Genomic DNA, 22,720 nt, shown 5'->3' with positions numbered 1-22,720 from the left:
CTCAGCTCAAATTGCAGTTATCATGTAATTCACTTTCCCAGTTTTAAACACTTAGAGCTTCTGTTCAGCAGGTACTGGTTGTGTCTATTCAGTAATGGCTAGAATTCTATTGCATAGTCAAGAAAGCTTGAGAATTTGGGGATCCAAGGTAGCCTCAATGCAGGTAAACGTCTAATTTGTTAGGTTTTTGAAATTACTATAAATGGCTCACAAGTCTAAGAATCCCTATTTAAAAAGAAAGGAACATAAAATGTGATATATACACACAATGGAATATTATTCAGCCTTAAAAAGGAAGGAAATTCTGACATATGCTAAAACAGATGAATCTTGAGGACATGATGCTAAGTGGAATGAGTCATTCACAAAAGGACAAAATATTGTATGATTCCATTCATATGAGGTACTTAGAAAGTCAAATTCATAGAGACAGAAAGTAGAATGGTGGTTGCCAGGGGCTGGGGGAAGAGCGGGGAGAGCAGTTATTATTTAGTGGGTTTAGAGTTTCAGTTTTGCAAGATTTCAGAAGAGTTCTGGAGATGGATAGTGGTGATGGTCGCACAAAAATATGAATGTATTCAGTACTACTGACTCGCACACTTAAAAACTGCCAATGTGGTACATTTTATGTTATGTGTATTTTGCCACAATTTTTAAAATTGGAAAAAAAGAAAAAGGAACAGCTTGAACACTAAGACTCTCAGCTATGGTATTAGCATTGTATCATCAGAGCCAAAAACAGCTACATAATAGATGTTGTACATTTTTATGCCCAACCCCCACTGTTCCTTCTGCTGAATGAAGCATTTTGCTCTGCCACTGAAAACTAGCATTTTCTTATAAATCACTGGCTTAGAAAAGTCAGTGACTTTCAGCAATCAGTCCACTAGAGACCACTGCTCGGCAGAGGAGGCTAACAGCAGCATTGTGCAGAGAATGCACCCCTCACAACCAAATAGCTCCCCCAAGTGGCTTTAGCATCTCCCCCAGAGAAAATCCTCCAGACAAGAGGAACAGATTTCTTTTCCAAATTAAATGTGTGACTTTTAACTGTTAATGGTACTGTCAACATGAATACCAGAAAAAGAAAAATTCCACTATAGATACTATCATCTTTAATTTCTTCCGAATGAAATTGAGACTTTTTCCTTACTTTCAAAATGAAGATGCTTATTTTGTGCAATAATCAATTCCCAAGATAAGAAGGAATCAGTTTTTCATTATTTTTTTCCCCAATTTGCCATTTGTTAGGATTTACAATAGTATGCATGCGTACATACTCGGTCATGTCTGACTCTTTGCAACCCCATGGACTAGGAGGGCCTGTCAGGCTCCTCTGTCCACGGGATTTCCCAGGCAAGAATGCTGGAATGGGTTCCCATTCCCTTTTCCAGGGATGTTCCCAACCCAGGGATCAAACCCATTGTCTCCTGTGTCTTCTGCATTAGCAGGTGGATTCTAACCACTGAGCCACCTGGGAATTCACACTCACCCATGCACTGCCTGAGGAAGTCATATTTAAAGATACACACTTTCACCACTTAAATTTAGCACTTTGGACCTGAAATTACTTTCAGCCAGGATTTAAGGAAAACACTTATGAAACTGCTTACCTCTTCTAAAAAAATTTTTAATAGGCTTAGAGAAAGATGCTTTCCAAATTACCAGTTTTTTAAAACTAATACACCTCTTCATCATTTTGTGATTCTGCTGGACAACTAGTGTGTTTTACATGATCTCTTAATCTTTAGAAATTCTGGCTTAGAGTCCTAGACTCAGAGTGTACACCTTTGAGCTACTCTTGGTATTTCCTAGGGTCTATCAGAAACTGAATGCTCATAGCCAGAAGGCAATATATGCTAAGTGACACTTCAAAATTTTTTATTTTTGGTTAGAATTATAACGACTCAGTTTAGAAATTCTGGTATCTCACACTGATTATTAAGGTCTTTAATTTTCAAAATGAAACAAAATTTTATATAAGAAATCCAATTTACCAAATGAATTATTTCAAAAGGGGTTTTCGACAAGTGATAAAATAGATTGAAACCCCTCATCTAAACTCACAGAATTAAGAACTGAAAGAAAGAAAAGGCAAAAATATTATCTGTGGTTTTAGAGACAAAGAACAGAATGAGCAAACATTTCATCCAAGATTTCTGGATGATTTCTATGATGATTCCGTTGGGTACCAGCTGCCTCTGAACACAGATCTGCCTGATGGAGTCATAGGCACACTCCTTGAAAACCACAGAACACTCAAAATGACAATCATCAGGACGGAAATACCTAGAAGAAAACAAGCCAAGGCCAATTACAGCATCTTGGATTTGAATGACTACATGGTCATGTAAGAAACTGTCAATCCAACCAAAAAAAAAATTCTACACAAAACAATTTCCACATATTTACTTGTAAATCTAAAGGCAGAGTGACTAAGTGCCCTAGCAGTCAGGCATCAGCAAAGAGACTTGGTATAAATGAATTAAAAAGTTTATTAGCCATAGAAAAAAAATCGATTCTTTAATTCTCATTAAGTTCCCTGTAAAACAGTAAGCTTGCAGAAAATTTGTTCCTCATGAACAGAAAATCACTATGTTTTTGGTCCAAAATATGTTGGGATTTTTTCCTTTCTTCTTCAGATGACAGACAGATGGATGTAGCCGAATCTATGAACGAGTGTACTTGCCCCAAATGTGCAACATAAATACAGAAGCGATGAACAGAAGACTCATAACCAATACTGGAACAGGGCCCCTGGAAATAAGAAAAGAAGGCATGCTTAGTTTCAGTAGTAATACATTATAATATCTGTAATATTAAAGACTGCCTAGAGGAAAAGGGAGGGGAAAGCACCCAAGATCCATCGAAGAATATAATTTAGATCGTTAAAAAATATTCCAAAAATTATTACTGTGGATATTTTGAGGGTGTGGTGACAGCATTGTGATTATTTAGAAAGGAGGAATCCTTATCTTTTAATAAGACATACTAAAATATACACAGATAAAAGGATCTGTGTTAAAGATACTAGTCTCTCTGATTTCGTGCATTTGATATTTTCCATAATAAAAAGTAATTTAAAAATTTTCCCAAATTCTTTAAGTGCAAATGAGCCAATTATCAAACTATTATTTCAAATTAATAAAGACAACCTTCATTGTCTTACTATAATAAAATAGGCATACAAAGATGAATATCACATTATAAGTCATGAAGTATTTTTAAATATATGATCCCATATGATCAACAAACTCAAGACACAGGTGAAACAAATATTCATCTCATTTCATAAGGAAGAAAAAGTAAGGCTCAGAGAGATTATTACTTGCCTCAGAAAACAGAGCCAGAATGGAAAGGAGGGATATGAACTCAGCTTTTCTGATTCCATACACTGCTCATTTTACTGCTTTAAGGTTCCCATATTTAAGGAACCAAACATTCTAGGCAACATAAAAGTTTGACTTCTATTAGTTTACCATAAGGAGAAAGCAATGGCAACCCACTCCAGTACTCTTGCCTGGAAAATCCCATGGATGGAGGAGCCTGGTAGGCTGCAGTCCATGGGGTCGCAAAGAGTCGGACACGACTGAGTGACTTCACTTTCACTTTTCACTTTCATGCATTGGAGAAGGAAATGGCAACCCACTCCAGTGTTCTTGCCTGGAGAATCCCAGGGACGGGGGAGCCTGGTGGGCTGCCGTCTATGGGGTCGCACAGAGTCGGACACGACTGAAGCGACTTAGCAGTAGCAGCAGCAGTTTACCATAAAGAAAGGAAGTATCAACAGATTTTACTCATCAGCCCTTCTCTAAATCAAATGTTTTCCAGGTTAAGAATTAGCACATGGGTTTCTTAAAGATAAAATTTCTTGATTTTATACAACCTGTGAATGTTGACTTCAGTCAAAGGTTACGGGCTTCACCTTTTTGACTCTTCTTGCCAACACCAGTTTTGGTAAATTCAAGGTGTCACTTCACCTCCCAGATATACCTGGGGGTGGACAAAGACCCCAGGAATCTTTATAATTAAGGCAGTAGAATAACCCAGCGGAACAGCAGGTTAACAGTCAATCTACTAGTGGACAATACTCAATGCACAGGGATCCAAGTCCTTGGTACACCACGTTGTTCTTCCAAAATTTGTACAATTATAAGAGTAAGCAAATTTAAAAGTCCAAAGGAAGACATCATCATCACCATGCACTGGATCACGCTCCCTCACTATGAAGCACCGTGACAGCAACATCAGCCAGAGAGCATGAAGCTGAGAGTGCAGCGCTCACAGTCCAGGCGCTAGAGTCTGGAAACCAGCTCTGGCCCTCACAAGCTGTGACTGTGGCCCTGTGATTCACCTTCTCCAAGCCTCAGTTTCCTCATCTGTAAAGTGGGGACAATCATAGCATCTCTCTCATAGGGTTGCTGAGCTATTAAATATATTCACACATCAGTCAGGCTGCTAGTAAGCTCCCCGGAAATGCTATCATTATCAACCTGAAAAAATTTCTAACTCTCAGGAAGAGCTAACAAGCTCCAAGATGTGTATCTGTGTCCTTTCACCACAAACCTCTCTGTGTGGTATGACAATACTGTGGTTTATGACACTTCAAAGGAATGGCTTCTATCGCTTCCTGGGAGGACTCACAGCAGCAGCAAGCCCCACTGCACAAGAGCCCAAAGCAAGCATGAGTCAGACTCACCCACGTGAGGACAGCTGCTTTACCACCTCGAGAAGGGTTAAAATGTTGTTCCCAGGATACCCTGAAGAGCAACTAGTTTCAAACTTTCTCTCTGAAATGCTCAGAAAAATTACCTCTATCAAGGACCAGGAGGTTGTCCGTTTGGTGCCAACTCACATATCCCCAACCTCAAGAATTACTTCCTTAAAATAAATTCTCACCTTACAAGTCTTCATTATAACAGAAAAAAAAAAAAAAAATCGATAAATAAAACCAAATCTCAAGAATTTTAGGGAAGTCTTCCTAAATTAAATTTGTGATCCAGGTCAAGCTACTGGTCCAGTTAAACAAACTAACCCAAATAAAGCTGAGTTTTGTCTTCTGCGCTGCCAAACAGGTGGCATGGAATCTAATGGTCAGAAGAGCTGGTTCCGTCTCCGGCTGGCTGTTTGTCTTCGACAAGTAGCTTTGCCTCCCTGAACCTGAGCTTCTGAACCTGAGGTGCTATACAAATGAACTCGAGTTGCTGACATTATTCCAATTCCTCATCCACTGAATTTAGTCAGGAAATAGCTGTAAGTCGTATCCATAGGCTTCTCTGGTGACTCAGATGGTAAAGAATCTGCCCACAATGTGCGAGAGCCAGGTTTGATTCCTGGGTCGGGAAGATCCCCAGGTGAAGGGAATGGCAACCCACTCCAGTATTCTTACCTGGAGAATTCCATGGACAGAGGAGCCTGGCAAGCTACAGTCCATGGGGTCGCAAAGAGTCAGACATAACTAACTCTGAGACTTGACTAACACTGAGAGAGAGAGAGTGGTATCCTAGAGTCTACCTGGTCAGAAACCTGCGGGATTAGGTCTGCCATAAGGTACCAGAAAGTGAAGTGAGTAAGGCATGGGGAGCAATTTGAGGCATAAGAACTTGGAAAGTGATAGGGGTTCAATCACCACCCACCAAAGGCAAGGAGGCCTAAGAACTTTTCAGCACAACCTAATGCAGAAACGCCCATTAGGCTGTAATAATATCAGCTTATGCCTCCAGGAGAGCTTTGAAAAATCACCCAGCTCCTATTCAAATGGTTAGTCCTATTTCTCAGTGTGGGACAAGAACAGCAAATGAAGAGCAATTTCATCTAATTAAGCCATTTTCCCTCCAGTTCTCTCTGTTCCCATCATTTATTTTGACAGAGCTGCATGAAGGTGTCCCCTTGCTCTCACTCAATTCATAAACAGATGTCATCCTGAGCCCTAAAGTAACTGGCTGGTACATGAACAAACCAAACCCAGCCCACCTGGCACAAAGAAAGCTGCTGTGTATTATCAATCTCATCAAAGCAAACACCACTGGTGGCAGAGACACAGTGCTGCCGAAAGGCTCTGTGATTCTGGACAGAATCACAGGTCTGCTCCCAAGACTTACACTTTGAGCCCTGGTGAATCCTCTGTGTAGAATCGCCACATCCCCCCAGTGCCCGCTGAGGTCGTACGGCCTGCGCTCCTTGTTCCACAGCTGGCATTCTTCCTGTGAGAGAAAAAAGTATGTTACGAATGGCCTTTTCTTGGAAACCCTTATCAGAGCATTATGACATATGCTACCATTATATTTTTAAAGAACCAAAAAATTAACTTTTTCTTTGCTAATACCTTCCAAAGTTTTGCTTTTATTCCACTGATCATGATAACCATTAATAATTGAGTACCTGCCACAGGCTGATGCATATAATAACCCAGAAACCAATTAAAATTTAAAAATGACTACTTTAAAATCATTTCAAATTACTGTATTTTATACAAAAGAGACAAAAAAAAAACAACCAAAAGCATAAGTTGTAATCCAGGTCTCAAAACAGAGTACACATTTGTTGAAAAATTATTTTGTAGTCTGTTTTCATTATTTTGATATACTGACCATATATCTCAGACAGAGGTAGGATGTGAAAAATGCAGGAAACACCCAACCAGAAACTCGTCCCTCACAAGGGGAATGAAGGCTTGTGAAGTGAACTGTGTGGGGAAGGCAGCCTTAGCACACAGAAGCACCGAAAAGCACTAATGCCACTGACCTAGAAGGAACCAGGGAATCCCTCCCGTCCCCTCCCGGGTCACTGGAAACCCTCCCCAGCAGCTATCCCCTCATACAGCACTCCTCCAGTTCCACTTCTCATCTCCACTCAAGAGTGAGAGTGGGACCACTTGAAAAGAAGTGTGAGGGAGGTCAGAAGAAACCTTCTTCAGCCCATTTATCACCAACTTATAAATTCTAGGGAAGGGGAGAGGAAGAGGAGATAGAAAGCTCTGTTTCATCACTGCCCCCCACCATTAACCAAATCCTCAAAATCCTGTTCCAGTTATCTGTGGGCTGCTGGTTCTGGATTTTTGAGAAGATGGGCATACAAAAGTGAACACCCTATCCCCACCATCTCTTCTCACTGTCCTCCAAACTCTGATCCTGCTCCCACCTCACCCTACCATGGACCTAATCCCACACTCTGAATCCAAGAAGCACTGGGAGCCTGCCCTGCTGCGTTGCGCGGAAGAATGGAGTCATGGTTCCAGTGTGGGCTCTGGTAAAAAGAGCTGCGTTCATGTTAGAAATCTAAAACAGTGTCAAACAGTGATTTAGGTGTACTGTACTCAAAAGATTATATTTCAGACATGTTAATTATGGGCCGTGTGGTCAGCTGGGAACTTCCAACTACATTGGTATGACTGTTTCTATGGGAAAAGTGATTGTAAATATAATCACACAAGAATTTATGGACTAATTCATACCCAGAAGATCTTTCACATACAGATACACATCATCTACATGGTAGAGTAAGTACATGAAATCTGAACAAGATGATAAACCCACTGTGGACCTGACAAGTCTTCACTGAGTCAAGACTGGGACCCATGCGCTTTCTACTACTCCCACTCCCACCCTACTCCAGTTCCTGTCTTCAGCATCCTCATGGAATCAGTCTAGCCCCGCTGAAGATTTCTTACATCTGCTGGCACATAGGACATTTTAATTTTAAACTAAATTTCTTTGGGGTCTATTTTACCCTTTCTTTCTGGCCACTGTGTAACTGCCTCTTCTATGCCCTAACACAATGGTTTTCATAACCATCGTTTAACATACTTTATTCTAACTTGGTGGTCTTCTGGCTGTTCCATGGCATGATTTGCTCCCTTGTCTCTTTTAGGTTTAAAGTCACATGTCACCTACTCTGAACACCCTATCCCTACCCACTTTCTATTCTACACCCAACTTTTCTTCTTGGCCTTACTGCCTGAAATTATCTATCTGCCTCAGCTGTGGTCTCTTACATTGGAATATAGGGTTCAGAGGTCAAACCCTACCTAGCTTCTCCACAGATACAGCCTCGTGACAGGAACAGAGCCTGGCATGCACCCTCAAGTATCCATTTGAACACTTCCTTAATACCCCAGCTAGTCCATCATCTTACTATTCCTGACTCCCATTAATCCTGAACACTGTAGCTTTTATAGCTTTACAGTTTATAATGCATTATTGTTGCTTTTCATCCTAGCAACCTCCTTTTATATGGTAACAACAGAGCAAGGACTCTAACCCTGGCCTGACCTTAAATCCCAGAGTTTCTTCCCCAAGGTACTACCTCTATTACCTCATTCAACATGGAGACAAAATGCAAATCTGGGAGCCATATAATGCATAGCACTATTATTAACTATTAGCTTCAACTTTTTCTTTCAAACTCACAAAAAGGGAACATATTCATAGACAGCCAATATCTATTATATTACACTCATGAAGTAACACTTCAAAGATGACACCAACACCCACAACTTGATAAGCTACATATGTCCTCAGATGTCTGTTTCTCCATTTCACTTGTGCAGCAATTATTTCATTTTTATTAAGTAAATAATTTTGTTATATTTAATAAGTACATGATTTTTTTTTTCCTATAAAAGTTCTCAGATGGCCCAACGTCCTGCCACAATACTACTAATTCTCATTAACTAGACCCATTCCCCAAGGAACTTTACTACCGTACATGTTTTCCATTCCAGTACAAAGAATCTCTGAAACCCAAGGTGGAAACGAGACAGCTCTCCAAGACCAAATAACCTACACCGCAGCTCGACACACTTGCCAGCTGGTCCATCCCTGCCTTGCCTTGAACATCTTGATGACAAGGCACGAGTCAGGATCATCTTAGCATTTCTGACAGTTCCACTAATTTTTTTTTTTTTGCTCTAAGGTGAAATCTGTCTCAGGTGAGTTCATCAGTTTTAGATTTACTTACTGTAGCCAGTAAGAAAAGTCTCATCCCTCGTCACCTCCTTGAGGACAGTTTTCATGTATCTGTTCAAGTTCTTTTCCTCTCTAGATAACAACCCCGCTTCCAAAGGCGGGGGGGGGGGCAAAATCTCAAGACTACAGGGTGGTTTGAGTCCTTCCTTCACTCATCAGCTATTGTTTTATGTTAAGACAGAGATAACAGGCAGTTTCTGTCAAAGTCTAACCAAGGAGATAAACATGGAAACACAAATACTATCAGAAGGGCATGAACAAAATGCTTGGGTGTAAAAGAGAAGACTAGCAGCTACTGTTGCCTTTGGAGTTAGGAAGGCCTCTAGTGGAAATAACCTCTGAGCCTAGTCTTCAAGATATACAGAAACTGAGGTGGGGGGCAAGGGCAGGGAAATGGATGTCTAGTGAGTTCAGAAAACAGTAATAAACTCACTGTTGCAATATCATAAAGAGAGATAGAAGAGAATCAGTTAGACTGGAGGAAAAAACAAAACAAAACAACCCACCACAAAGAGTCTTGGTAACCCTCTCCCATCCCCTGCAGTGTTTAAGCAACAAGAAACTAACACCGAAGCTAACCAACAGTGTGACAGAGAATAGGACACATTAGAGTGCAAATTACCTGGAGAGGAGACGAGTTAGGTACAAATTTCTCTAGATGAGAGAAATTGAGGGCTAAACTGAGGCAGTAGAAAATGGAGACGGAAGGTTTTAGTGTGCAATAGAAACGTATTGAATAAAGACTGAGCATTAAAAAAAATCCAAGATGATGCTGAAGTTCTGGCTTTGGGCGAACGAGTTTACAACAGTACCATAAGGACGTAAGGAGACATAATTAGGGGCGGGAGCTGAGGTGAAAGGAGACTGAACTGCGCGTTGAACGAGTCATGTTAGACTGAGTGTGTATGGGACTTCCAGATAGAAATGTGCCAGGTTCAGGTCTAAAGATACCAGTTTAAGGACGTCAGTTTTCTCAATGCTGTGACCTTACTCCAGTTTAACTTTCCCTTTTCAAGAGTGATACTCAAAACTGAACAAAGAAAATGTTGCCTCCCTCTCGAGACATAAAAGACCAAAAACTCCTTACCCATATGGCCACATCACAGGAAGCTCGTTTTGTCCTTATGGATTTTAACATCCCGGGGTCTCCTTCTCAAGACCAACGAATTCTTGGGCCCCATCCCTAGGAGCCCACAGCCGAGAAGTTCGCAAGGATCCTTACCTCTGCCGGACGGTGGATCCCGCTGCCCGGGCCGCCACTGCTTTGCTGGGAGAGCGTCCTGAGGAGCCCACGTTAGTGCCACTGGGGGCCGGGCCAGGCTGCAGAGGAAGACAAGGACAGAGACCGGTGAGCGCCGCCGGACAGCCTCCAGATTCCTGGCCCTGACGGCCGAGACCGGGACACGCATGGGGACGCTGGGGAAGGCAATGAAACTGCGCGAGGCAGGAATCGGGGCGCCTGGGAGAAAGCAGGACAAGGAGGGAGACTGGGGCCACATACCATGTTGAAGACAGGAGGGTGGCAGGGAGCCGAAGTGAACTGCAGAGGAGCGGTAGACCCTCGCAGCCAGAGAAATAATCCAGGTCCCGCCCCGAGACCTGCTGGCAGGGCCCTCGCTGACTCCGGGACGCCTGGGCTGTCCCACGATATGCCTGTAGCAATTCTGCTCTGAGAGAGTTGATGAGCAGCTATATGGGAATTACAGGCCTCCTGTATTTTTCCCTTGGGCCACAACGTCCTTCCTAGAATCTAGTCTCTACCAATGGGAAGATCTAGCCATGGTCAGACGAGAAATTTCCTCCGGCAGTTACTAGACACCCACAGATTCGCGCTGATGTGGCCTAACCGACGCACGCGCCGCTAGGGCCAGCTGGGAAGCCGGAATAAGGAGCCTGCGAGGAAGCCCTTAAGAGGGCTGGTGGCGCAGGCGTTCCGCGTAGGCGTGGCTTCCTGGCCATGGCGGAGAAGCCGGGCCAAGATGCGGACTCAGATCCTAAGCCAACCGTGCTGTTCCTGCACCCGGACCTGGGCGTAGGCGGCGCCGAGCGACTGGTGCTCGACGCAGCGCTGGCGCTGCAGGCGCGCGGATGTAGCGTGAAGATCTGGACGGCGCACTACGACCCGGGCCACTGCTTCGCTGAGAGCCGTAAGCTGTCGGTGCACTGCGCCGGGGACTGGCTGCCTCGCAGCCTGGGCTGGGGCGGCCGTGGCGCCGCTGTCTGCGCCTACGTGCGCATGATCTTCCTGGCTCTCTACGTGCTGTTCCTTGGCGATGAGGAGTTCGACGTGGTCGTGTGCGACCAGGTGAGGCGGCCGCGCCCGACCCTCGCGGAGCCCGTTTACTCACTCCTGAGAGATACCCGTCCCCCCCGCCCCCCAACTCCAGGACCTCTGCTGACCTCTCTCGATCTGTGGTTTGGAAAGGTGGGAACTGATCTGGAGAGGTTAGAGAGTGGGAGTGACACCATGGAGCTCGAACTTCAGTATGGACATGCTGAAGTGGCAGATTACTTGGCCCCACCCTCAGGAGTTTTCATCCTGGGCCCCTGAGGTGTGCCCCCGAAATCTGCATTTTCACTGGATCATCGGGTGATTCTGAAGCATATGGGCCTTGGTGCTCGCTCTAAGAAACGCAAACATTAGAAGCCAGCCTTCAGTCAAGTTTTACTTCTCAGTAACTTGTATGTCTTTCCTATTGGCATTATTCCTGTTGACACTACTTCCAGGCCTCACATACCCCATTATAACTTTCGCTGTCAAGCACTCTGTTCCTCAGTAGTGTAATTTGTTTATAAACACCCGAAGCTCAGCATGTCATGTCCCTGTTAAAACTTTAACATGGCTCCCCGTTAGCCTTTGGAGAAAACTCCAAGCCCTTTACCTGGATCTGGACTCTAGCTATTCTTGACTCTTTTTATGGCTCCCCCCGCCAAAAAAAAAAATTATTTTAAAAAGTAACATTTACTCAGGACTAAAAATTCAAATACTGTGAAAGACTAATGTAAAAACCCCATCCTGGTTCCACTGCCTAAAGACAGACACTGTTAACAGTTTCTATGTGCATTCAGAAATTGTTTGTGGCTGTACTAGCATATGATGTCTGTTTATAGATGCATCTTTTTATTTATAATTAGGATTATGACACACCTATTATTGGTCAACTTGCTCTTTTTCACCAAAAAGTTTTGCTTAGGACATCCTTATATATCAATATTACAGATTCACTTCATTCTTCACAATGACTGGAAAATTTGCTTTTGTTTGACCGTATCATACTTTATGCATTTTTCTGCTAAAGGACAATAGCAATGTGACCAGTTTTTTTGTGTGAATAAATCAGTTTTGGGTTTTTGGTTTTTGGTTTTTTTTTGGCTGCACTGCACAACATGTAGGATCTAGTTCCCTGACTAGGGATGGAACCCACACCCCCTGCATTGAAAGAGCAATGTCTTGACCACTGGACCACCAGAGAAGTCTCAGTTCAGTGTTGTAATAAACATCCTTATATCTTCATTTTTTTGTGTTTCTGCAGGCGTTGTGTTTGAAATCCATAGAAATAAAACTGGTAGGTCCAAAAGTTGTATGTCTTAAATGACAGTATAACTTGCCAAATTTGCCTTCCAAAGAGGTTGTATCCTTCTAGTCTCCCACAGCGATAGAGCCTCTTACTCTGTGCTCTCGTGCATATTGGCTATTGTAAACTGTTTTAATCTTTGCCAAACTGATAGGTAGAAATGGCATCACGTTTTTATCTGTATTTAATTGTTAACTTCTGAGTTACTTTTGTCATCCTTGCTTGTGTGCGGGTTACTTCTTTTTGAGAAACATGGGCATTTACCAAGCAATCCACATGTGTAAAACTAGTCAGTAAGCGTCAGGCAGCTGAGACTGTAGTGGATAAACGAGCTTGGCCGAGCCTGGATTCTAGTTCCATGTCTGCTACTTTCTAAGTAGCTTTGAATAAATCTCTCAATACCCATGAAGCTCACCTTTTTCAGGTGTTAAGTGAACTAGAGATTAAGTGATTTGTAAAGATTACTCAACAGGAAGCAAAGTCTCTAGGGACGATTATGGTTAACATTTCAATAAATACTGAGCACATAGTGTGTGCTAAATTCTTACAGGTTTTACATAACACCACTGTACTTAATAATGACCAAAACTATATTTTTTAAACTATAATTATCACCACCTTACAGAAGAACGCCCACAGAGAGGTAAATTAGTCACACAGCTAGCTAGTAGAGCTGAAATTCAAGCCCTGGCAATCTTGATTCCACTCTGAATTATACTAAACTACTATATAGTTCATTCATTCAGTTCCTTAGGAGGAGGTAGATTCTGGAGTGACTTCAGTGTGGTAGCCACTAGCCCTGGGTGACTATTAAACACTTGAAATGTGGTCAGCCTGAACTGAGATGTACTGTAAGAGTAAAATATACATCTGATTTTAAAGATTTAATGTGAAAAAAGATTAGAATTCTTAACTTCTTAACGATTGATTACATTTGAAGTGATAATACTTTAGAATACATTAAAATTAATTTAACCTTTAAAAAGTTGTTGTGTAGTTACTGGATTTTTTTATTTCCCTTGGACAGTGCTGTTCTAGAGGAAACCACTGGACTTGCAACTTTAAATATTTAGCATGTATCCAGAAAATGTCTCCCAGCCTTCTGTATGCCAGGCGTTGTACTAGGTGAGAGTCTGGGGTAACGCAAAGCAAAATCAGACATTGCCCACAAGGGACTCACAAACAAGGAGGCAGGGCAGGTGCCTGTTCGTTTAATTTGGCTGAAGTTTAGTTGACCAGTCACTTCATCTCCTGATTTTTGCTTTGGCTAGGTGTCTGCCTGTATCCCCGTGTTCAAGCTGGCCAGACGGCGTAAGAAAATCCTGTTTTACTGTCACTTCCCAGATCTGCTTCTCACCAGGAGAGATTCTTTTATTAAACGCCTATACAGGGCCCCAATTGACTGGGTAGAGGAATATACCACAGGCATGGCAGACTGCATCTTGGTCAACAGCCGCTTCACAGCTGCCATTTTCAAGGAAACGTTCAAGTCCCTGTCTCGCATAGACCCTGCTGTCCTCTACCCATCTCTGAATATCGTCAGCTTTGATTCTGCTATTCCTGAAAAGCTTGATGACATAGTCCCCCAGGGGAAAAAATTCATATTCCTCTCCATCAACAGATATGAAAGGAAGAAAAATCTGACTTTGGCACTAGAAGCCCTTGTAAAGCTGCGTGGAAGATTGACATCCCAAGATTGGGACAAAGTTCATCTGATCATTGCAGGTGGTTATGATGAGAGAGTCCTGGAGAACGTACAGCACTACCAGGAACTGAAGCAAGTGGTCCAGCAGTCTGACCTAGGTCAGTATGTGACCTTCCTTCGGTCTTGCTCAGACAAACAGAAAATCTCACTCCTCCGAGGCTGCACGTGTGTACTTTACACACCAAGCAATGAGCACTTTGGCATCGTTCCCTTGGAGGCCATGTACATGCAGTGCCCAGTCATTGCTGTTAATTCAGGTGGGCCCTTGGAGTCCGTCGTCCACAGTGTCACAGGATTTCTGTGTGACCCTGACCCAGAACACTTCTCAGAAGCAATAGAAAAGTTTATCCATGAACCTTCCTTAAAAGCCACAATGGGACTGGCTGGAAGAAACCGGGTGAAAGAGAAGTTTTCCCCTGAAGCATTTACCGAGCAGCTTTACCAGTATGTCACCAAACTGCTGGTATAATCGTATTTTTTTTTTTAAATCTTTATGCTGTATTCATTAATATCACATTTGTAGATTATACACCCAGTTTTGAAACCAAAGGAAAAAAACCTAGTATCTAGTACAGAAGAAAATTTTTTTTAATATACTTGAATCTGAGTCACTTTCCTCTACCCTCTACCTCCCAGACTGCTTTTTCAGAAAAACAACATTTTTATGCTATAATAATTCTGAGTATTACCATTGGTGATTAAGATATAAATGTGGTACAGTTCCATGTTCAGCACAATATTTTAATTCTGTGTTCTCTAGAGTATTGTTACTCATAAACTTTGAGTCATATTGTGCCTTATTTGGTTTTAATACTTAAAATGTATCATCAAAGTTGATTAATTTGGCTTCATGAGAAGACAATTACTATAGTTCCTAGAATCAGTCCACCTCAGTGTTTGGTGACCTTTGTGTGGAAATTTTTGTTAGTCATACTTTTGCCTGGATCCATAGCAAGAATGCTCTGTGTTTTTTGTTTTTTAAGAAGATGATTTGTGTTTTGCACACAGGTATGTTAATAAAAGATATTTATCATAGGAAGAGAAAAAATACTAGATTTCAGCCTCCGTGATCTGTTGTGTGGTATTAGGAATGTAGACAGCCAAGCCTTAAGTAAAAAACTAGAGTAACTGGATATTGGAATGAATGGCTGTTGTCACGCATGTGGTATGCATTTTGTTTAGGGCAGTGCAGGAGACCTGGGTTTGATCCCTGGGTTGGGAAGATCCCCTGGAGAAGGAAATGGCAAACCACTCAAGTATCCTTGCCTAGAAAATCCCATGGACTGAGGAGCCTGGTGGGGCTGCAATCCTTGGGGTCACAAAGAGTTGGGCACAACTGAACAACTAACAGACTTTTGTTTCCTGGTGTCATCTGAGTCGCTAACTTCATTAATATTTGTGTTTTATTAAGTAAGCACCTACTAAATGTAAGACACTAGTGTTTTTTATCCTTTAAGGCCTAACTCAGATGCCACTGCTGGGAAGCTTTCCTTGACCCTCCACCCAACTCCCAAACTGGAAGCAGCTTTCCCCTTGCACATTTTCTGACCCTCTCATAGCACTTACCAGTCTTAAAGTTAGTTATTTACCTGTTGGTCTAAGTACATATGGGGCTTCCCTGATGGCTCCGTAAAGAATCTGCCTGCCAGTGCAGGTGATGCAGGTTTGATCTTTGGGGCGGGAAGTTCCCCTGGAGAAGGAAATGGCAACCCGGGAAATCCCATGGACAGAGGAGCCTGTGGGCTACAGTCCATGAGGTTGCAAGAGCCAGATACCACCACCACCACCTAAGTACAAATGAACATAAAGCAGTTTTCAGTGTATCTTTAAAGCAAAATTCATTTTTTAAAAATAATAAAGATCACTGGCCAAAGGTTCCACATTAATCAACTCTAAGAGCAAAGACCTGAGAGCCTAATTAACCAATGTGACTTTAGGCAAATTGCTTGATCTCTGGCTCAACTTCTTCATCTGTAAAGTGGAGAAACTAACTTTCCTCATAGGGTTGTGATGAGTTATTATATATATGTAAAGTACTTAAAGTAGTAGTTGGCACAGAGTATGGGCTGTGTAAATGCTAGCTATATTTGCAATTTGGGGATATCAAAATTACTAGAGAAGTTCGCATGGGTTCCTGCTGCACTGCTGTATTGTTCTTTGAGGTTCTTTAGAGGATGGAGTTTCAGGTTGTGATTTGTCGTGTCTGTCTGTATGCCAGAAGTGTTTTAATGAAGTCACTGTACCAACAAGAAGGTCTCTAAAATGAGAGTGTCGGGTTTATTGAGTCTTATGGAGTGAGAAGTTCAGTTGAGTTCTCTTCAGTGTTGTGAAAGCTTGCCATCTGGTAAAGTAGATCATTCCATCTTCTATGGTTTGGTGCATGTGTTTCTCAGGGAACAGCAGCCTTTCCAGAAATACCTGATGACTGCACACTGGGCTTAGGAAAGACAGGCCCTGTCATGCTCTGAGCCATAACTGATGCTTACCCATTCCAAGCACTAAAACTTTTGCCTCTTTGACCATTTTTATGCAGATCCTTCAAAAGTGGACTACATGAGTTGTGGGTCTTAAGTTTAACTTCCCTTCATTGTCTTAAGCTGCAGCAGGTGACAGTAAGACCACAGATCTGGAAAGGATGTAGAGCCCAGCCTGAGCTTCCAGCTTCTGGCATATTAACTCCTGCCTCCTGGACCTAGGATGGAGCTTTGCCCATAGGAGGAATATTCACAGCTTCCAGAACTAAGCTGAAGTTAGGGAGCACAGAAGCACGGAAAACTGAAGTAAACTGCCAGGATGTTAACATTAGTAATTCTAACACTTAACTGTGGCCCACATCAGACAGCTCATTTAATCCTGACAGTTCTTTGAGGTTTCGGTACTCTTCCCTTTAGAGATTAATATGGTCAAGCAGTTGCTTGTGTCACACAGCCTGGAGAGATGAGCAGCGTCTCAAGGCTTGCTGATTCCCAAGTCCAACCACCTTACCGTTCTTCAGTGTACCTCTACCCTGCCCAAGCGCATGTGTGTTGATTCAATCAGAAGTCCTCTACCCTGCTGCAGGCACAGCTGTTCAGGTCCCCAGGTTTAGAAAGGCTTTGTTTGTTACTCATCTTCCCTTTTCAGAGCAGTCTTCTAAGGTGGATATGATTGTCCCTCATTTTGTACACAAGGAAGCTCAGAGAGATGAAAGACTTGCTGAAAGGCACAACTGAAACGTGAGTAGACCGGGATTCGACCCCAATTACCTGATCCATCCCGGATGGCACTATACCAGAATTTCTCAGCCAGCTCTCCTTTGACAGCCATAAATATCATATGACTGTTAATACTTTATAAAACTCAGAATAAGTACAGCATTCCTTGATTCAAAGCAAAGCTGGGAGACAGGATACTCTGTCTTCAGATTAGTGCTCTGAACCTAAAAGAGGTACTGGCATCCCACATGCTCCCCATTGCCCTGTTGCCAACCCCGTGAGGAATCCTGCTCAGTAGCCCTCACTGCGTAACACTGGGTCATTCAAAGTCCTAGTGGAGTTATCAGGGTCATTTACTTTGACAAAGTGAAATTCAAGCTGATGTAACTCAAAAGATTTTGGGTTTTTTGGTTTTTTAATATTTTTTTATTTATTTGCTTGTGTCGGGTCTTAGTTTCATGATGCGGGATATTTCCTTGCAAGGGCACAGACTAGCTAGTTGTGGACTCCAGAGCGCTTTGGCTTCAATAGTTAAAACATGAACTTAGTTGCTCCATAGCACGTGGGCTCTTAGTTCCCCAACCAGGAATTGAACCCAGATCCTGTGCATTGCAAGGCAGATTCTCAACCACTGAACCACCAGAGAGGTCACTCAAAGGGTTTTAAGAGTTGGGTGTTTGAAAGAATCCATGCCAGAAAATACTGTCATGCCCGCCCCCTGCTCCCCAAACCTAGGTAAACTGGAGATGGGAGACAAAAGGTTCTTTCTCATGCACTCTCTTTCAAAGAGGTGACTGTTATCCCATGTCAGCTCATTCCCATACGCACGTGGATGCAGCTCTTGACCCCTGTTGCCCTTCATGGGTCTCCACCAGTTAGCTCAGATTCTGTACACACACACACACACACACACACACACACACGCAAGTTGGAGGTGGGGGTCGAGGCATGTACATAGAAAAGATATCCACTCGGTCAGCTAAGGGGGAGCAGTATTGTGGTTCTTCCTGTTTGGAAAGGATCTAATGACTAATGATACTGAAGTCCTGTTTGGGAAGGCTTTAGAGTTGGCAGAGCTCTTTTTTTTTTTTTTTTTTGTAAGTTTATTTATTTTAATTGGAAGCTAATTATAGAACATGGAAAAATAAGATTTAAGATGCTAAATTATAGAGTATTCGTGTTCTTAAGAATACTGTGTTGATGGGGTTAGGTTGTGGCAGAGCTCTTTTCAGCATCACTCCAGGTAATTATTGTAGCCATGCTCACTGTGGAAAAGCTGAGGCTTACAGCTATGAAGCCCTGGACCAGGTCGAGAATTCTTTCAGTTGTACTATGGATGCCTCATCAATAAATGCGTTGCTACCTTCTCACCAGCCCAGTATGCCAGTTTCACTGTCTTCTTCCTTAAAGAAAATGAGGCACTTGTACACTCCTTGCCCTGCCTTCTGCTCATCCCCTATCCCTGTTGATCATCAGCTCTTCTCCCTCCACCTTGGCCAACATCACTGTTGTGTGACCTCCTTTCTTTGCATTTTCAGGTCCCAGAATCAAGTCCACTCAGAGCTGACCAAGACCCCAGAAATCACCCAACCTAATGTGCTCTTCCATGGGTGGTAATACAGGCCCACAGAGCACAGGACCTGCCTGAAGTCACACAGGGACCGTTGAAGGCCTCCTCTGAGTTCATTTGGAAGTGCCTCACGCCACCTCTACTGTCGGAAGCCCCTTATCTCAGGCCACTTTGAGCTCCTTACTCCTTCATTCCTAACCTCAGTCCCCTGCAGCTGTATCCCCAACAGCCAGTGAGGGTGCCACCGTCCAGACACTAGTGCTCTCGTTCCTGCTAGCTGAGGGGTGGGGGGCTCAGCTAGTGACAGCCGTCCTCTGATTAAACAGGAGCCCTTGAGAGTGGGGATAGGCAGGGATTTTACCGTGCTGACTCTGAGCCAAGTGGCTGCTGGAGCCAGCGCTCTGTCCTTGCCCAGAGGATGGGGATTGGGTGGAGCTCACAGTAAGGGTGAACCAGTCTTGTGATCCAGAAACAGGACCACAAGCAAGTGCTGACTGTTTTGTAGGAAGCACTATCACTAGGCCAGCCACTGATGTCTTTTGAGACAAATAACAGCCTAGATGTGTCTCGGGGATTGTGTGTATGTATGTGTGTATCTGTGTGTGTTGGGGTTTGGTGGGGGCTTGTGGGGGGACAGGCATAGCATAATTGTGATTTACCTTTGTGACCTACCACTCACCCAAGAAACTGACAGGCAGAGTTGGGAACAGACTGCTAAGTTGATGATACTAGATTAGCCTTTACTTTTCTGTATTTCTTAAGCCAGAATTTCAGGGTTCCACAGCTATTGAGAAGGTGTCCTAAGGTGATAATCCTCAAGTCTAGGTTTCTTTATAAAATGGGTTATCAGATCAGATCAGTCACTCTGACTCTTTGCGACCCCATGAATCGCAGCACGCCAGGCCTCCCTGTCTATGACCAACTCCCGGAGTTCACTCAGACTCACGTCCATCGAGTCAGTGATGCCATCCAGCCATCTCATACTCTGTCGTCCCCTTCTCCTCCTGCCCCCAATCCCTCCCAGCATCAGAGTCTTTTCCAATGAGTCAACTCTTCGCATGAGGTGGCCAAAGTACTGGAGTTTCAGCTTTAGCATCATTCCTTCCAAAGAAATCCCAGGGCTGATCTCCTTCAGGATGGACTGGTTGGATCTCCTTGCAGTCCAAGGGACTCTCAAGAGTCTTCTCCAACACCACAGTTCAAAAGCATCAATTCTTCAGCGCTCAGCCTTCTTCACAGTCCAACTCTCACATCCATACATGACCACAGGAAAAACCATAGCCTTGACTAGACGAACCTTTGTTCGCAACGTAATGTCTGCTTTTGAATATGCTATTTAGGTTGGTCATAACTTTCCTTCCAAGGAGTAAGTGTCTTTTAATTTCATGGCTGCAGTCACCATCTGTAGTGATTTTGGAGCCCAGAAAAATAAAGTCTGACACTGTTTCCACTGTTTCCCCATCTCTTTCCCATGAAGTGATGGGACCGGATACCATGATCTTTGGTTTCTGAACGTTGAGCTTTAAGCCAACTTTTTCACTCTCCACTTTCACCTTCACCAAGAGGCTTTTTAGTTCCTCTTCACTTTCTGCCATAAGGGTGGTGTCATCTGCATATCTGAGGTTATTGATATTTCTCCCGGCAATCTTGATTCCAGCTTGTGTTTCTTCCAGCCCAGCGTTTCTCATGATGTACTCTGCATATAAGTTAAATAAGCAGGGTGACAATATACAGCCTTGACGTACACCTTTTCCTATTTGGAACCAGTCTGTTGTTCCATGTCCAGGTCTAACTGTTGCTTCCTGACCTGCATACAGATTTCTCAAGAGGCAGATCAGGTGGTCTGGTATTCCCATCTCTTTCAGAATTTTCCACAGTTTGTTGTGATCCACACAGTCAAAGGCTTTGGCATAGTCAATAAAGCAGAAATAGATGTTTTTCTGGAACTCTCTTGCTTTTTCTATGATCCAGCAGATGTTGGATATTTGATCTCTGGTTCCTCTGCCTTCTCTAAAACCAGCTTGAACATCAGGAAGTTCATGGTTCACATATTGCTGAAGCCTGGCTTGGAGAATTTTGAGCATTACTTTACTAGCGTGTGAGATGAGTGCAATTGTGCGGTAGTTTGAGCATTCTTTGGCATTGCCTTTCGTTGGGACTGGAATGAAAACTGACCTTTTCCAGTCCTGTGGCCACTGCTTAGTTTTCCAAATTTGCTGGCATACTGAGTGCAGCACTTTCACAGCATCATCAGGATTTGGAATAGCTCAACTGGAAGTCCATCACCTCCACTAGCTTTGTTTGTAGTGATGCTTTCTAAGGCCCACTTGACTTCACACTCCAGGATGTCTGGCTCTAGGTCAGTGATCACACCATCGTTATTGTCTGGGTCATGAAGATCTTTTTTGTACAGTTCTTCTGTGTATTCTTGCCATCTCTTCTTAATATCTTCTGCTTCTGTTAGGTCCATACCATTTCTGTCCTTTATCGAGCCCATCTTTGTATGAAATGTTCCTTTGTTATCTCTGATTTTCTTGAAGAGATCCCTAGTCTTTCCCATTCTGTTGTTTTCCTCTATTTCTTTGCATTGATCGCTAAAGAAGGCTTTCTTATCTCTCCTTGCTATTCTTTGGAACTCTGCATTCAGATGTTTATATCTTTCCTCTTCTCCTTTGCTTTTTGCTTCTCTTCTTTTCACAGCTATTTGTAAGGCCTCCCCAGACAGCCATTTTGCTTTTTTGCATTTCTTTTCTGATCAGGTCTAAAAGACCTACCCCATAACGTGGTTGTGAAGAGGGTCAGTAAGGGGACTGAATGAAATGATTCAGTGACACACAGGATGTGAAGCTGATGTGTAAACTGCAGAGTGCCGTAGAATAGAGTTCTAAAATACATCTGCACCTATGGTCAGTTAATTTCCGCCAGGAACCTTTACCTCATACTATATGCAGAAATGAACTTGAAGTGGATCATAGGCCGAAACATAAAAGCCAGACTGTAGAAGTTAGAAAAGAAAATCTGCACAGCCGTTGGGGTAGGCAAAGATTTCTTTGATAGGATACAAAAAGCACAAAACATAAGAGGGAAAATTGGTAAGTTGACTTCATCAAAGTTAAAAACTGCTTTTCAAAGGACGCTGATTCACAAAAAAAATTAAGAAGTCACAGGCTAGAAGAAAATATTTTATGTATCTGATAAAGACCTGTACCCAGGATATGTATAGAAGTCTCAGAACAAGAGAACAAATAACCCACATATTTTTAATGGGGGAAGATTTGAAGGGCCATTTCACAGAAGCTCTACAAATGGCCAATAAGCACATGATAAGATGTTCAACATCAGTGGTCCTAAAAGAAGTGCAAATCAAAACCACAGTGAGATATCAATGCACACCCATAAAATTGAAGACTCAGTAAAAATGTTGGTGAGAGTGTGGAGCACCTGGACTTCTCACACATTGCTGACAGGAATAGAAAATGGAATCAACTCAGAACAACAGTTAGAAAGTTGGGTACAAAGTTAAATGTGACACCATACAACCCATCAATTCCACTTCTAGAAATTTTGCCCAAAATAAGTGAAAACATATTTAAACAAAGACTTATTCAAATGTTCATAGCAGCTTTTTTCATTAATAGTCAAAAACTGAAAAAGTGTCCATCAGCAGGTGAACAGATAAACAAATTGTGGTACATTCATGGGATGGACTA

General features: G+C 42.8%; 2 protein-coding genes across 3 annotated transcripts; one reads left to right on the top strand and one right to left on the bottom strand.

The window, feature by feature from the left end:
• Positions 1–2,477: 2,477 nt before the first annotated feature.
• On the bottom strand, positions 2,478–10,560 carry SEC61B (SEC61 translocon subunit beta). The gene is made up of 4 exons (XM_086416070.1): positions 10,468–10,560; positions 10,189–10,286; positions 6,102–6,203; positions 2,478–2,757 (listed from the first exon to the last, which is right to left on the bottom strand). Exons 1-4 carry the CDS (start codon positions 10,468–10,470, stop codon positions 2,670–2,672), a joined length of 291 nt encoding a protein of 96 aa, XP_086272196.1. The 5' UTR covers positions 10,471–10,560; the 3' UTR covers positions 2,478–2,669.
• A 343-nt stretch (positions 10,561–10,903) lies between these two features.
• Positions 10,904–15,299, top strand: ALG2 (ALG2 alpha-1,3/1,6-mannosyltransferase). 2 transcript variants are annotated; one of them, XM_086416068.1, is made up of 2 exons: positions 10,904–11,271; positions 13,813–15,299. In XM_086416068.1, the coding sequence occupies exons 1-2, from the start codon at positions 10,924–10,926 to the stop codon at positions 14,713–14,715; spliced, it is 1,251 nt and encodes a 416-aa protein (XP_086272194.1). In that variant the 5' UTR covers positions 10,904–10,923; the 3' UTR covers positions 14,716–15,299. The 2 variants fall into 2 exon arrangements, with proteins under 2 accessions (XP_086272194.1, XP_086272195.1); XM_086416069.1 differs by lacking the exon at positions 10,904–11,271 and adding an exon at positions 13,574–13,666.
• The last annotated feature ends 7,421 nt before the right edge of the window (positions 15,300–22,720 follow it).

Source organism: Bos grunniens, chromosome 8 (genome assembly GCF_055505025.1).
Source record: "Bos grunniens cultivar Pamir isolate PY7600 chromosome 8, Bosgru_T2T1.0, whole genome shotgun sequence".
Taxonomy (NCBI): domain Eukaryota; kingdom Metazoa; phylum Chordata; class Mammalia; order Artiodactyla; family Bovidae; genus Bos; species Bos grunniens.
This window is presented reverse-complemented; position numbering and strand designations above follow the sequence as displayed.

What these genes read in the sequence shown, in the direction of transcription:
- ALG2 (XM_086416068.1), top strand. Translation starts at nt 10,924, where the DNA reads ATGGCGGAGAAGCCGGGCCAAGATGCGGACTCAGATCCTAAGCCAACC. An exon ending in ACGTGGTCGTGTGCGACCAG is followed by an intron (nt 11,272 to 13,812) that starts GTGAGGCGGCCG and finishes TGCTTTGGCTAG; the next exon opens with GTGTCTGCCTGTATCCCCGT.
- SEC61B (XM_086416070.1), bottom strand. An exon ending in GGATCCACCGTCCGGCAGAG is followed by an intron (nt 6,204 to 10,188) that starts GTAAGGATCCTT and finishes TTTCTCTCACAG; the next exon opens with GAAGAATGCCAGCTGTGGAA. An exon ending in GATTCACCAGGGCTCAAAGT is followed by an intron (nt 2,758 to 6,101) that starts GTAAGTCTTGGG and finishes TCTTATTTCCAG; the next exon opens with GGGCCCTGTTCCAGTATTGG.